The 16,611-nt window shown below is 42.9% G+C and overlaps 1 protein-coding gene across 1 annotated transcript in view; it reads right to left on the bottom strand.

Annotated features, from left to right (window-relative positions):
• The window catches only part of LOC146775747 (uncharacterized), a 124,455-nt gene that overhangs the window by 97,792 nt on the left and 10,052 nt on the right, over positions 1–16,611 (bottom strand). The window contains exon 2 of the mRNA XM_085637882.1: positions 4,629–4,680. Coding sequence (XP_085494008.1) covers positions 4,629–4,680 — 52 coding nt within the window. The remainder of the gene's footprint in view (positions 1–4,628; positions 4,681–16,611) is intronic.

Below are 16,611 nucleotides of genomic sequence, written 5' to 3' on the forward strand. Positions count from 1 at the left end.
CGTTGGGCACTTCAAATGTGGTTCTTGCGCAGCATGTATCAACACCAAAGTGTTTATTCATGACAGTGTTCAATTTAATCTCCATTCTTTCACTAATTGCATCTCCTAGGATGTGGTTTATGCCATTTGGTGCCCATATAATCTGGTTTATATAGGCCAAACGAAACAGAGGGCCTAGAGTCTTATCCTACAACATCAGAGTAGGCTCAAATTACAGTGACGGGGCACCAGTGATTGGACATTTTCAGCGACAACACACAGCCAATGATCTACGTTGGTAGGTAATCAAACAAGTGAAATCAGACGCCAGAGGCGGCAACAAATCTCTGATACTGTCATGTAAGGAGCTGCAATGGATTTACAAATTGGATTCAGTAATGCATGGACTTAACTCCACTGATGACTGGAGACAAGCAGCATTCTTTTGATAGACCTTCTTACTCATTTTGTGGATTCTCAGGTCTCATTACATCCTCTGCATTTGGTACATACCCCATTTTAAATGCCCATTTTTCCGTTTCGTTATGACACTGTCTGTATAACATTGCGGATGTTGATTTCTGCAATACACACTAGTGCAATATCCATAATTGGAAAGTCTCTGTTTGGGAATCCCTACATCATAGATGCTTTGGAAATGCGTAAATGTGAGATGTAAGGCAGCAGGTCACCGTCTTTGACTACATTTAATTTCTTTGCAGACTCTACACATAATATTGTGATCTATTGTGGTCTATTGGGTGATTTTTCTTTTTATACTGGTAGGTCTTTTCCAGTATACAGCACTTTGCATCTGCCCCTAGTGTGATTAGGGTGCATTTTAATTAGTTTGGCTCTCTTCTTCCTTTCAGGTTGCTACCATTGCCTCGTTGTCCTGATGATGACCCTGACAAATTGCTCCCAATAGGGTCGAAACGTCAATAAAAGTACTAGTGGATGGATAGGATTTATCCTGATATATGTACTGTATTTTTATTTTGAGTCCTGCTGAGAGATCTTATCATTGTGAGTGTATATATCTATATATGTGGTATATATATTTTTGTACAGCACCAACGCACAATTGCTTTCAATGATGTCACTATTAATTTTCATTGCATCCTTCATCGAGCACCTGTAATGTGATTTGACATATTGAATTAAATTATTATATGATTCTAAGTGGTTGTTTCTGAATCATAACTTTTAGCCTAGGAGGATTAGGCTTAAAACCTCTCCCGAAGGGGACCGTTGTCTTGTTCCTGTTTGTACTAGCCCAGGTTCCCAGGGTTGCCACATAATAGTTTTGTAGATATAAATCAGGCCACATAAATAAATCAGGCCTTCTTTCTTTATACTTGACTTTTAATTTTGCAGTATGTACCATTGAGTACACCACTGGGCTGAAAGCTCTCTGCGTCTCCAGTTCTGTGGCTGTAAAAAAACAGATCTATTCAATTTTCACTCCTTCATATTACAACTCTTTTAAAAATTCCTTTGCCATGATCAATGATACATTAGCATCTCGGTAGTGTAGGATTCTTGGTATGATTGGCCTTTGAAGCAAGCGCAGTGAGGATCAAGACAGGAGAGAGACGCTGTCTTCTCAAAACAATGATTTGAACATCTTTTCTACAAAGTGTATAAGTGGAGCGGTGCTGGCAGACTTGTGCAAGTTGTTACTGCTAGAGCAAGACTCCAGATCTTTATTCTTGGCACTAACGGTTACTTGATCATTTTCCAATTGCAGGATCTTTTTTCCATGTCCATAGGTTTTGTCTTCTATTTCTGAGATGCGCTGTTCTGATATATCCACACATTTTTCTATCTTGTCGTTCATTTTATGCATACGCTGTGTGAGGGTGTCTTTTTTGTCATCTATTGTTCACAGACTCTGTTTCAAGTAGCAGACCTATTACTTTCATGTTTGTGTTACAACAGAGTTTGGCCTGCTTGTGATCTGACTTGCCCATTTGCCCTAGCCACTGTTAATTCTGGTTTGCAGGATATAGTCAATACAAAAAAACTTGTGTGCAGCAAGAGCCCTAATAAATCCTGCAGCTGATTCTCCTTACCAGTAACAGCACTTGATAGTACCATGATGGACTTCAGTTATAGAACTGAAACATGCACTCTATTGTTAATTGATTTAGCAGTGAGCGTTAGGAATTACCGGTCTTGCCGCCACAATTAATTTGCACTGATTTACGCCCCTGTCAACCCCCATAGTACAGGTGCCTCACTACCACTTGGTAAGCCCCAGAGTGTTTCTGCTTTTCTTTATCCATGCTGAGCAGCTTCAATAAGCAGTTAGAGCTGTAGGCGCCGCCCATACTTCTTGTTTTCTGTGAGTTATGGTGCATCTGCAATCGGGGGGCGGCCAGACTCCTCCACGCATATTTAACTCCCCTCACGCCGTGTTGCTGTGCTCCTTACCATGTCAGTTTGTCTGGTTCAGCGGTTGCTCGCAGGTTGCTGTATGCATGTTTTAGGACTCAGCAGCATTACAGAATTTCAGGGCAGGAAAGTAGTGCAGATTGTTCAAGCATCCATCTTGGATGATGAATTTCTGACGTCACTCAGGCAGATGATATGCTTAGCACGGTATTCTGGTACCATACCGCCAGTGATGTGCGTGCACAGAAGGCTGCGGATGTGGTGGGATGTTTGTCGTTTGTAGCTCCCCCATATATGAACAACCTATATTAAAGTGTACTTTTCTTTGTGTTTGTGTGTATGTCATTGTTATTTCAAATGTTCATTATATTTTTGGGCTGGTATGACAGTTGCAGCTGTCTGACAGAGCTCATGTAATAAAGAAACAATAGCAGTTTGATCGCATTCCCCCCACCCCTAACATCAATGACAATCTCCCTCTTCGCACTGCTTTGAATTGTACCCTACACATCATTGGCTCTGCCAAATTCCCAGGTATAACCTTGGCAAAAGTCCTCTCCACGCAAAAATATATCAGTGCCGTCAGTAGAGCTATCCATCAGTTGCCATTTGTTAGGAAACTAAAATCCTCCCTCCCCGCGGCAGACCCCACAACTGCGGTACATGTGCTTGTGTTATCGAAATTAGACTAGGGTAGCACTACCCTGGTTTGTCTCCTGAAAAACTTCACTTGCGCTGCTGAAGGCTACCTTGAATGCAGCAGCTAGGCTCATCACTGGATCAAATAAAAAAGTGATCATATCACCCTGACCTTCAATCACTGAAATAGCTACTCTTCGAGGCCAGGATTCATCTCAAATTTGCTGTTTGACCCACAGTGTTGCACCACAATACCCCCCTACCTGACCCAGAAACCCTTATCTGGAGCAAACTCATCCTCCAGAAGTACTAGCTCCTTACTCCTTCAGCCACAAAAATAAAAGTAAAATAAAACATACAACTGATCCTTCTCCAGAATTGCACCAAAAATGTGGAACTTTCTCCCTACTGAAATCAGATGCAACCCATCCACATCCATCTTCAGGAAAGAAGTAAAAATCTTACTATCCAACAAACTCCTCTTTCAGTGAACTCGCATTAATCTCCCTGTGATCGATTCCTCGCACCAATATGTCCGCTGCCTTTTGTCACGCGGGCCTGGACTTCTGCTACACTATGTGCTTCTATTTCTCTGTTCACCAATAGTGCATGTGTATATATGTACATATATTGTATTTTATCTAGTGCTACATATTTCTTCCTGTCCTAGCCTATGTGTTTGTACACTATCTGTAAAAGCGCTCGGTAACCAAAAGGTTTTTGTTCGTGCTATATATTAACTCCTAAATAAATAAATAAATAAATAAATAAATGAGCCACTGCTTGTTAAGTCTTGTTCACAGTTTGAATCGACTCACATAAGAATTTAGAGAAGAGCAATGAGTCAGCCCTCTTTCCCAAGTTGTTCTGTTGATTCAGGGATAGGAGATATTTCTTAATATCATGGCCAACAGACTCTTTTCTTGGCTATAGTAGGCTTGTGTTAACAGACTGTACTTATGTCTGCAGCCTTAACTATAGGCAGGTTACTACAGATCTCATCAGCTGGATGACTCCAAGATCTCATAGTACCAGTGCCGCTGTGTTGACTTTAAGTTTCATCCTCACCATTGAGATTAAAGTCTGCAAGCCACAAGTGAGAACTGGAAACTGATTACCATTTCAGAGATTTACAACCGTTACTCTTCAGCTTACTCTTACCAAGAACATTGGTGTTCTGATGACTGGGCCTTCTGGCCAACAGAATCCTCTAAACATTCAGAGACAAACTCCACTCCAAACCTTTCACATTTCATACATTCAAAAACAGGAGAATTTTAGGAGGCTGAGATACAGCTCAACATAGACAAAGCACAGAAGGTCAGGATAAAACAATCGCTTAGACAGCTTTTGTTTTCCGGTGTAGTCAACGGTACCTCAAGACATATCGATTGATAATCGGGTAAATGAATATGGGTTCAAACGATTGTTTAGGAGTCTCTGTGGATAATTTACCTTTTCGTACGATCTTAGAGATTGCAGACCCCACAGCTATTTGAAAGAAATTTCAGACATGTTATGTATTCCTTCAGAAATATATCACTCTTTTTGCTTTCCCGTGCAAGCAGTTCTAGAGATATGGCAGGAGGATTGTAGAGCGATCGAACACCTACCTAGCTGAATCACCTTCAAGTTGGAATGCTTGGCCGCTAGTTCATTCAGTGCCTAAAACATACAAGCAAGTACAAGTTAATGTTTAAATGCTTATAAATATATGACAAGTTGACAGAAATTAAATGTATTTCTCTCCGTCTGGCATAATTTCTGAACATTTTCTCTTTCTCCATTTTTTATATTTTTGTTCGCTGGGATATTTACATTGTGTGAGCTATCGTCTGCCATTTAAAGTTTTTTTTTATTTCAACAGCAAAATGATAAACTATGGCCACATATTAGAGGTGAATTGAACTCAGGGACACAAGAACATCACTTAAAGGCACTGTTATTTAAATATGATGTTCACATTTACAACATGAAACAATATATATTGGTCCCTAGCTTACCTTTTCTAAGTATAGCCACCTAATATCTGCAACCTCTATGCATTAGTCATTACTAGCTGTAAACTGATGTTAATCTGGCTATTTCCTCACTCAGTATATATTATGTAGTTTGCTATAATCGAGCAATTACAGTATCAATAAGTGTTAAAATACAAAAGGAGCAGTAATCCCACTACTGAATCCAAATAGAATTACACATCATACATGTATCTCAATGTAATAACTTTTAAAAACATTACTACATTTGCCCTATCTAAATTAGAAACAGCGCCACTCTGATGGGAACTTTGACAGTTTCAAGCCTAATAAATATTTAACGAGCATTTTTCACAATCCTTATACCAGCTTGTTTAAAAGGTGATTTCAAATGTTTTCCAGGCCTCAAGTACAACTGAACATGCCAGGAGAAATTGCAATAGTTTAGCTTAATGTTTAATAGTACAGGAACAATTTAAAGATGGTAAATTCTGTTTGGCATTTAGCAGGTTCAGAAAAAGGACACTTCTCATTAATGTCAAGAACCTTCTTGTCGCTGGGCTTTGAAAATTGGATTTCTGGTCGGCAGAGGTTTGCACCCTGACCAAGCAGAAACCACGATCCTAGTCAGGGTAAGTTAGATACACACCATAAATTAACCTGTGCTCACCCTGTGGTAGCTTGGCACAGAGCAGGCAAGCTTAACTTTGGAGACAATGTGTAAATTATTTGTGCAACACAACACACAGTAATACAATGAAAACGCCAAAAAAGATTAGAAAAAATACATGTTTATAAATAAAACAAGACCAAAACGACTAAAATCCTATAAGTAGAAGTCAAGATACATTTAAAAAAATGTTAATGTAAGAATAGCACTTATAAGCAATAAGCACCTATGGGTGTTATCTGGTCACGCTGTACCGGGGCAAAGTCCAGAGTTCAAGCCGAATGCGATGGAGTGCAAAGGGATACAGAAGCCATGCAAGGCCCACTGAACAAAGTACCTTGATCTTGGTGACAACAGCAAAATGCGGGGGCAGCCAAGCGATGCGTTGGTGTCGATCCTGCAGTCGAGATGATGCATTGACTTTCTTCACACAGTTGTGGCGATGTGCAGGTTTTGAAGATGATGCGCAGAGAGGCGTTGATCCCATAGACGATGTGCCAGGTTTCTCCACGTGGTCAAGGGGATGTGTTGATCTTCCCACACTACAGCAGCAGCAATGCGTTGGTTCTGATGCATCAGTTCTTTAAGGCAATGTGCTGGTTCTGAGTGTGATGTGCCGATTCTGCTCCTGCAACAAATTATGCGTCAGTCCTGCTACACGTAGACAGGAGAAGTGTCGGGACGACTCGAGCAAGCACCTGAGTCCACTTCCAATGGACCAGACACAGGAGCAGGGGGTAAGACTTTGATATTTCAGAGTCTCAAAAACAGGAGGCAAGCCATCAAGCCCTTAGAGACCCTGTGTAAATACTTGAACTGAACCAGGCGAAGTCGCATCGCTATGGCCGCCCCTCGCGGGGCTGCCAAAGCCTCGGTCCAACCTCCTCCTCCCAAGCCCTCCGAAGCCTCTGAAGCGTAGGGGAGCAATTGGTGACCAGGGATTGGTAAATTCAAGAGATTTTCCGGTCAGTGAGATCACCCATGAAAACCTTTGCCTCTAGTGGGCTGAATTCCGGCAGCGGCTCCAAGCCCTCCAGATAAGGGGACAGGGAATGCCGAAATTGAAGGTAGCGGTAGAACTGGGATCGTGGCATAAGGAATTCTGTCTGCAGATCTTGAAAGGATTTGAGCGTCCGACCCCTCACAACATCCCCAAGGACCGAAATGCTATCGCGTCCCATCCCCGGGAACGCTGCAGAGCCGCCAGCTGAGGCAAACGCCCGTTGCCCCAGAGGGGAGTTCCACCACCCCATTCGGCGCAAGGCCTGCCTCCAGATCAAAAACACCACCCGCGTAGCAGACGGCAGCGACCCGCGCAGCGGCGCTGAGTAAAGTATTGTATGTAGGGAATGGTGTCCCATGAGTTGTCGCTCAACTGCATACGCTGGGTCTCCCCTGTCACCGTACCACCATTCGTTAAGAACCAGCAAGTGTGAGGCTTGATAGTACGAAAGAACGTCAGAGGACGCCAGTCCCCTGCAGTAAGTGGACAGGAAGCATGTGCGCAGAGCCACCCGCACCTTTCCACCCCCCCACAGGAACTGTCCCAGTGCTGCATTCACCTGTCTAAACCATCGGGCGGGATAAACCATCGGCGGGATCTCATATGCAGGATTCTGTAATTGGTAGAGGAGCTGGGGAAGCGCCACCATCTTAAAGATCGCCGATCTGCCATACAAAGACAGAGGCATACGGGACCAGGACTTCAGATCCTCCTGAGTCCGTTCCCACACTGGAGCCAGGTTGCGCTCCCAGGAGACTGCAGGGACATCCGATAAGAATACGCCTAGATATTTCAGTCCCCCCACTGCCAACTGAACCGAGGAAGTCCATGCTCCAACCCCCGTCCGATCGCCCAGAACCCATAATGTTGACTTACGGGGGTTCATATAGAGTCCCGATGTTTCCCCAAAAATTTGCATCATGCGCAACAGCCGCGGCCCCGTCCTGTCTATAGCTGTAAGAAAGAAAAGAACATCATCCGCATATAATGCGATCCTATCAGACAGACCCGGCGTCCACTCAAATCCCTGGATCTGTGCGTCAATGCACACCCATGCAGCCAGGGGCTCCATGGCTAGTGCAAATAAATAAAGGGACAAGGGGCAGCCCTGCTGCGTACCCCGCCCGATAGAGAAGGACGATGAAAGTGCCCCCGCCACCTGCACCGATGCCATTAGATCTGTGTACAGTAGCGTCGGGTAGGAGAGAAAGCGCAAGCAGAGGTTGAGCCTTCGCAGCAGGGAGAAGAGATACACCCAGCTCAGGGAATCAAACGCCCTGTCCATATTAGCCAATTACAGTGTGGCCGGTTCCCCCAAATGCCCGATGGCCATCACTGCCACATGCGCTCATCTAATATTATGTCTGGTCGCCCTCCGGGGCATGAACCCAGCCTGATCGGGGTGCACCAGGGTGGAGATGTATTCAAAAGGGAAATAGGACGATATGAGGCATTGTGCTCCGGGGGCCTGTCTGGTTTGTGGAATACCACAACCTCTGCATGCCTCTAGTCCGGAGGAAGCAAGCCCCGCTCCCGAGCCTCTTCCACCACCGGACGAAAGTGAGGGGCCAATTTTATGAAGAAACGTCTAAAAAATTTACTGGGTAACCCATTGGGTCCCGGCGCCTTCCCGGGGTTAAGTTCTCCCAGGGCCGTGCCCAACTCCTCATCCGTCAGTGGTAGCTCCAACTGTTCCCGCACCTCATCGGACACCGCTTTAGGTGGTAGGTCAGCTATGAATTTGTCTATGATGGCGGCTGAGAAGCATTCTTTCGGAGCATACAGATCCGCATAATAGTCGGCGAAGCTTTCCGTAATACCGCAAGGGGGTCAATAATCGGTTCTCCCGCCGGGCCCCGAACTCCCGGTAGGGCCTGAGATTGGAAGGTTCCCTGGCAAAGCTGGTGTAGCATCTTGCTGCACTTATCGCCCCATTAATACACCCTGCTACGTGTCGCCAGCCAGACTTGGCGGGCCTCATCCATTAAGAGGGTCGCATAGCTGTGTTGCGCTGTCCTCTGCCTCCTGGCTCCTGCGTTCGAGTGCCTCTATACCAGCCTCCACTCGCAGCAGCTCCTCCCTACGCGCTGCAGCGCACCAGAAAATATACACCCCCCTCAATGTGGGTTTCAATGCATCCCATAATGTCTCGGCACGAGAAACGGACCCTACGTTAGCTGTCAGGTAGTGGTCGATGGCTGCACTCATGTGCTCCTTATAACCGTCATTCTGCAGATGCCACACAGACAGATGCCACCTGATGGTTGTCGCCCACGACCTATCTGAAGCGTGAGGGCCACCGGAGAGTGATCTGACAGGCCCCATGGCAGGATGTCCACTGAAACTACCCTACCCACTGCCGCCCTGGGGACAAAAAGATAGTCAATTCTGGAATAGGAATCATGGACTGCTGAGAGATTGGTGAATTCCTGTCTATCCCCATGGAGGCGCCTCCATACATCCACCCAATCAAGCCCTGTCACTAGGGAGTGTAATTTCGTGGAACGACCACTCTCCAAATCGCCCCCACCCCGCCATCTATCCCGGCTCAACTCCATGACATCATTCCAGTCCCCGCCGACTACAAGTGAGTGCGTCTGGCATGTCAGCCCAGAGGGTCATAATTCGCTCCACCAGATTCCATTGCATAAACACTACCCAATATCAGGAGGTCCTCCCCAATCTTGCACCGAAGGAATATATATCGCCCCTGTATATCCGTCCACTGTTTGTCATGCACATAGGTGACCCTGCGGTGTATCAAGATCGCCACCCCTCGTGAAGCCGGAGTGGAAGATCTGCTGATACCCATATCTCTGAAAACATAGGGCCTTCGTGCCCAGTAGATGGGTTTCCTGTAGCAGGAGCACATCGGCCCCGGCCCGTTTGGCCTGTTGAAGTATGGCCCCACGTTTAACCTTGTCTAAGGCCCCGCAAACATTCCAGCTAACTATGCGGAGAGTACCAGAGGTCACCTGCATCCTATTCGGTGTATTGGCCATCCGGCCGGGCCACTATTATCATAGCCAGCATTGGGACTTTTCGGTGCATGTGTGGGACGGTGTGGACCTACAGCGGGCGTGCGATCAGAACACATAAACAACCCCCCCCCCCCAACAAACCCCCCCACTCTATACCTCAAAAACAGAGTATGAGGGGGATGAGAGCTGCTCCGACCAATGGATCCCCAACTCACAGTCCATGTCCCTCGGGCACGTCCCCAGCCAGCAAGGGCCTGGTGGAGAGACCAGCCCATAACCTCATCTCTCCAATAGTCAATCAGCAGTCTGGGGCCCCGGCAGCACCCCGCCTAACTGCAATTTTAAACTGTAGAATAGAATGCTAACGGCATTCTGAAAATTCCTATTGTAGAACATTACATAGCAGAATGGAAAGTTCTTTACATAAGTAGCCCCTGTATGTGTCCAAAGGTTTCATTTAAAACTCATTTGTTTTGTCAATTCCATTATGTTTTTGGGGTGGCACCAATTTGTAAAGTCATAATATTTAAGTGTTTATTATAGCTTTAGAACCTGCTTCAAAGGGCTATATCGGCCATTAAAAGGATCGCTCCAGCGTTTAAAGGCCTGAGCTGAAGGGAATGGACCACTAATGAACGGTATAGCCCAGCTACGGCGGGCTACAAAGCTATTAGAACAATCCACCTCATCAGGGAGAATGTTCTAATTAGTAGAACAAAGGCATCATGGACCCCGTGGGGGTTAAAATCCACCCAGCTCCGAAGCCTTTGTTCACAGTTGTTGCTGTGAATGTTCTAGAGCTAACAGCCGCGCGCAGGGCCAGATCAAGAGCTAGCTCTCCCCGACTTGGCCGAACTTCTTTTTGTATTTCAGCCAAGCCAGGGAGACCCAGGAGCTGAGCAGCATTCATCCCTCCCTCCATCTAAAGCCCTAGGGCCACTGAACTACAGGAGGAGGGGAGGGTGCAGGCTGCGTGTGTCCGCCTGCATGGCCTCTGCCTTTCTCTTTCCTCTGCCTAATTAATTTATTTTCGAGAGGCAGGGGGAAGAGAAAGGCAGAGGCTGTGTATTAGGACATTGAAACATTGGGAGCAGTGGATCTATACCAGTTCATATGGGAAATTGCTGCTCCATTATCTTCAATGGAGCTCTCAACATTCCAATGTTCTAATAATATTTGTCAGACATAGTACTCCTTAGTAAAACACTCGGAAACCTTACTGTAGGGTATACTGTAGTGTATACTTGTGAAAACTGTGAGCGCTAAAGAAAACACAAAAGCTATAAAATTTAAGGGTAAAGTGGTTCAGTAAAAGAGAGACCTCAAAAAAGATTTTTATTCACCAAAATAATCAAATACCTAGTTTTATACAACAAACGGATGCAGCTAGTGGACTTTGGAACACTCACTTGACAGGGCCTTTACCAGTGAATGCAGATCTCTGCAACTCCATTGTCTTTAATGGAGCTCTCAACTATCCAATGCTCTAATATTACTTTATGTAAAAACAGTAAAAGTGCAATATGAAGTGCAATATAAAAATGCTGTATTAGTTCCTACAAGATCAAGATCTCCAAAGGAAAATGCAACGTGCATTACAAGTGTATCACACACTTGAAACAAAGATATGGAAGAAAGAAAAGATCAGAAGTCATGCCTTCTCATGCAGAGGTGTGTAGGTCCTGACCTCCATCTCAACACATAACTGGCAAACAGATTCATTCATCAACTTCAGAAAGTAGCTTTTAAGATGTTTCTCTTAAACAAATATATTGGGGCAGATTTAAAAGTCCCCTGCACCACCAGTACATCACTTTTTGTGACGTACTGGTGGCTTATTTCTCTGCCCCATATTTACAAAGACAGGAAAAGCCACCCTGCGTGGCTTTTCCTGTCCTTGTAAATATGCTCCCTTTACACGCAGCACTTTGCGTGAAAGCGGCATTCCATGGGTGTCGCTGTGGGTGTTCCCACGCAACACCCATGGAACAAAACGCATTTCCATATTTACGAGGAATCGTAAATCTTGAAATGCGCGTGAATGCTATGCCTCCACAGGGGTGGCATAGGCACAACAAGGAGAAATGTTTTCATTTCTCCTCGTTGTTTCTTCTTTCAATGGGTGCTGCATTCTACAGTTTAATTCAATTTTTTATTAAAGATTTGGAACTCCTAAGAGGTCCAGATAAAAATACATGCATATTATTACAAGATTAAAACATGACAAAACTCATTCCACGGACCATCATGCAATTATCAGTGGCCAGCATTGGCAAGGCTAGAATTCCTTCAGATAACATCAGTCAATATTATCAATTATCCCAATAAGCAAAATAATTAAGATATTCAACAATAAAACCATTTAGCTCACGACTCAAACAGATGCCCAAGAACGCTACTGTATAAGATAACGTTTGTTTAGGACCGTATCAGACAATAGCAGGTACATTTAAGTAAAAAATAACATGCCTAACCTCAGTGCTTAGCGAACATTTTCAATCATTTGGGCAGCAGCACATAGCCATTTCGAAAGAAAATCGCATTTTGAATTAGCAGCATAGGGATTGAAGTAACAGAGCATATTTTAAAATGTGCAATGGACAGTAAGTAGCAGCCAGTTCGTACACAAAATAAAGTCCAAAATTCAACTTCAGCTAAAAGTTCAGTTTAGAATAGCGGCAAGAAGGGAGGAATAGCAGAGCATATCCAAGAATGTACAAAGGACAGTAAATAGCAACCAGTTCATATGCAAAATGGAGTCCAAAATTCAGCTTTGGCTAAAAATTCAATTTGGAATTTGCAGCAAGAATAAGGAATAACAGAGCATAACCTAACACGTGCAAAGAGCAATTCAGTAGCAGCCAGTTCATGTGCAAAATACATCCAAAATCCCAGTTCAATTACATTTTGAAATTAGCAACAAGAACATAGTGGGAAACAAATGCAACATATCCCTATTATGCAAATTGCAGTAAATAGCAGCCAATCAATGTGCAAAATACGGTCTGACAAAAGAGAAAATACTAATATTTCGTAAGAAGATGACAGTAAAGGGGGTTAACCGCCCAGTTAAAAGAATGTGTAAAAGATTTAAAATATATAAATAAACTCCTTACAATAATTTTAAAAATGTACACACCCTGCTTCGTTTTTGGGACAAAAAAGATAATCTCGGGCTGAAGCTACATTTTTAACACAATTTTGTAAAAAAGAAAAAAAAAAAAAAAAAGAAAAATCGGCCGAAGCCGACGATGACGACTCGATGGTCCATTGTCTGAATGCTCAGTTTACACATTACACGTTTTTCCATTTTTCAAATTCCGGGGCCAGTTTGCTGTTAAGTCGTTTAGAGGTAAAAGATTCATACGACAAAGTGAGCAAACGTCAAGTTCCGTGTTCTAGATTCCAAAATGATTATTTTTGTGGAATTCTCTGTGAGTCTGTCCTGGCTATTAGCTTTAATCTCTCTTTAGAATTACAGAATTTAGTATCTCTATCAAAGCTAACTTTGCCACTTAAAGCTTTTAAGAGAGATTTAAATACTAATGGTGGAAGGGTAATCGCTGATTCATCTTGTATACAATTTTTTTTAGTGCCAATGAAAAATCACAATAAAAAGAGTAATTAACACCGAAGATTTCATGGGACATGAAGCCTCTTAATGAATCTGGCTTGCTATTTATTAGCTGATATCCCCAGCTTAAAACCCTGGATAAACCTTGGATATAGGAACTTATCAAGCCAAGTTCCAGTCTAATTGCTGCCGTTGGAACTAACGTATTAAAATTACATATTTTATGTAGAATCTGACCTTCAATCCTATCTAAAAAAAACTCCAGTCCATAACAGGTATTGATTCAATCGCATTGAGCAGGGTTGGAGGAATTTTTGCCTAAAAACCATCAGTAGATGTTAAAAATTTCTTCTGCCCATAGCACTGTAAAAAAAACGCAGACCATTAGCGTTAGATGTAGCTTTACAAGTCCTATGTTCAATATGAAGCTTGTTCTTCGTACTACCTGCTATAAGTTTCCCTAAATAAAGGTATGAGTCTACCACCTCCAGCTTTTCAGGACCAATTTGCCACTTAAAATTACATGATTTTCTACTTTTGTTACCTTTCATAATTAAGATTTTGCTTTTAGAAATATTTATTTTCAAGAAATAGCCCAATGTAAAATTCTGTAGTGATATCAGCTTTCTATGGGGTTAGGTCCATTACCACTATATCATCTGCATATATAAGACATGCAAAAGGCCGGCTACTTATCTTGGTGCATCCCTATCTGCTTGAGCAAAGAAATCGGTTAAATCCGCTATAAATAAAGAAAAAAGCAGCGGTGCTAACAAGCAACCTTGTTTGAAACCATTTTCTGAAAGGATTACGTCAGATAAACCTTGATTTCCACCCATTAGTATCTGGCACCAAGTTTGCGAATGTAGTGCAATAACTAAGGATAGCAGGGGTGAGGGCAATCCCATTTTTTGCAATTTTCTCCACAGTAGTGGTCGATCTACCTTATCGAAGGCTGTTGAAAAATCTATGAAAGCCATGTATACATTTGAGTTTCGAGAAATTGTGTATTTCTCCTTAATTCGTTTCAGAATGGTGATATGATCAAGAGTGGAATGTTTTTTCTAAAACCTGCTTATTCTATGGGGAGGACCTTCTTCTCCGTCACCCATTCCGTAAGATGATCGAGGATACTACGTGCAAATATTTTCCCCGCCGCATCCAATAAGGCTACTTGACGATAATTACCTGGGTGTGTTCTAGGGCCCTTTTTGTACAGAGGAATTAAAATACTTCCAGACCAAGATGGTGGTGTCTTCCCCTTGGAGTAACAAAAATTAAAAACAGTGGAGGTAGATAAGTGGCCACAAAAGTGGCTCCTTTTAAATTACAGTCATGGGAATTTCATCAGGGCCCATTGCTCCTGAAGATCTAATTTTTTCAATAGCTCCAGCCACTTCATTGATTGAATGTACATAGATGGATACAGGGGTTTTAAACTGATCGGGTGCCGCAATGGTTAATCTGGTGGAATTAAAATTTGCAGAATACAGTTCTAACAAATGAAGTTTCCATTCCTCTTCTGTTATGGGTATAGGGAGAGATTTCACTCTAGTGCCACAGCAATCGGCGATTATTTCCCAGGACTTTTTCGAATTATTTTTTGAGGCTGCCTCTTTTAGCTGCACCCATGCACCATCTTCCTTTATTTGTCTTAGGGAGCATTTTTTCCTCTGTCTTTTCCACTTTAGAAGGTTTACTAAATGGCTTTGCTTGGACGCAAAATTCAGGACCTGGGCCCTCACTAATTTACTTATTTCCCTATTTATAGTAAGCAGTGGGTTAAAATATGATCTCCGCTTAACTGGAACATGTGTTAATTTACAGGATTTAGCCAGGAGACCTATATTATGGGAAAAGGCTTTGAGCAAATCTAATTGGGTAGAATTACACTCGACCGATATTAAGTGCTGCTGATCTCTTATTAGTGCCGTTAAGTACGTTTTTAATTTAGCGGTCGCTTGAGAATTCCAGTGAATCCTACCATTTGTTGCATTGAACCCAACTGTGTTGCCTTTGAAGTTCCATGGGCCTACCTTAGCACAAGTGTATTCAAATTTAAAGCATATCAACATATGGTCACTGCAAAAATTTCCCAGGACTTCCAGATTTACGAGTTTACAGAAAAAATCTGCAGAAACAATTAAATAATCTATAAAATATCTCCAAGTTGGCGCCTTAGGAGTGTGATTTCCTGGAATATCCTTTTCTAGCCACCCATTAACAATTAGGAGATCTAAACTTCTCAAACCTTCGAGTAATAAGTCTCCTCTTTTGTCAGTCCTGCTTTTATTAGGAAATTGGGCAATGGGGATATTTAGGGCTTTGGTTTTTTCGATGTTGGAAAATACCCTTATACTACGAGATGAGACTTTAGAGTTCAAATCGCCAACTAATAATAGGGACCTGCAGTCTTCCCTTTCCAAGGTAGAGGAGATAAAAATGAATAGATCTTTTAATAAATAAGAATACGATGCATCATAGTGGGGTCGGGATGATGTGGCTCTCAACGTTGTTACCTCCTGTGCATGCTCCTCCGCGGCACCACGTGTTTTATAAATGTATATCGTATGCTCCTTTCATTGCTAGCGGCCGGCCGGAAGGTTGTAGGCCCATACTTGTATATTTTTGAGTCTTGCAATAAACGGTTTCAAAAAAAAAAAAAAAAAAAAGAATACGATGCATCGAGAGGTAAATATGCATTTATGATCAACAAGGAATCCAAATGATCCTGGCCATCCTTATGATCTAACTTAATCACCTGAATTAAGTTAGAAGCATGCAAAATTTCTGAATATAACCAGCTAAGGCTTGTACTTAGCAAAATAGCAATACCTCCTTTAGCGTGACCTCTATTCACAGGGAGCACAGGCCGGCTCAGCACAATATAATCTTCAGTGGGCCAGTTCTTTGTGATCCAAGTCTCTATTATATCGGCATTTTGCTCTTTCAAGAATAAGAGTTTGCCACTTTTTTTAATGGAAACTCCACTTCTGGTATTAAAACATCAATGCCACAACAGCGTAGTTTTTCGCTGTGTGCCATTATCAGGTGGGAGATAGATTTGGATGCAAATATTACTCTTGCACCCCTAGGATTATTATATTTGAACCTCAACCAAAGCAATATCATTGCTTTCGATCATCTAAAGGCCTGAAATTTCAGCAAAGCAACCCAACAGAAAGGTCCTATTCATAAATAATTCATGGTCAAAAATAAACAAAAAATCCAAGCTATAAGGGGCAGGATGTGAGTTATTAACTAGACTGGATACCTCAGAAATATTTTCATTGGGGTTATAAATGACATTATTACCTAAGGAAGAAGCAAATAGAGAAGCATTGGGGTTCAAAATACACTGAGTGGTAGGGGGAACAATTGCATCTTGG

Source organism: Triturus cristatus, chromosome 12, assembly GCF_964204655.1.
Source record: "Triturus cristatus chromosome 12, aTriCri1.1, whole genome shotgun sequence".
Taxonomy (NCBI): Eukaryota; Metazoa; Chordata; class Amphibia; order Caudata; family Salamandridae; genus Triturus; species Triturus cristatus.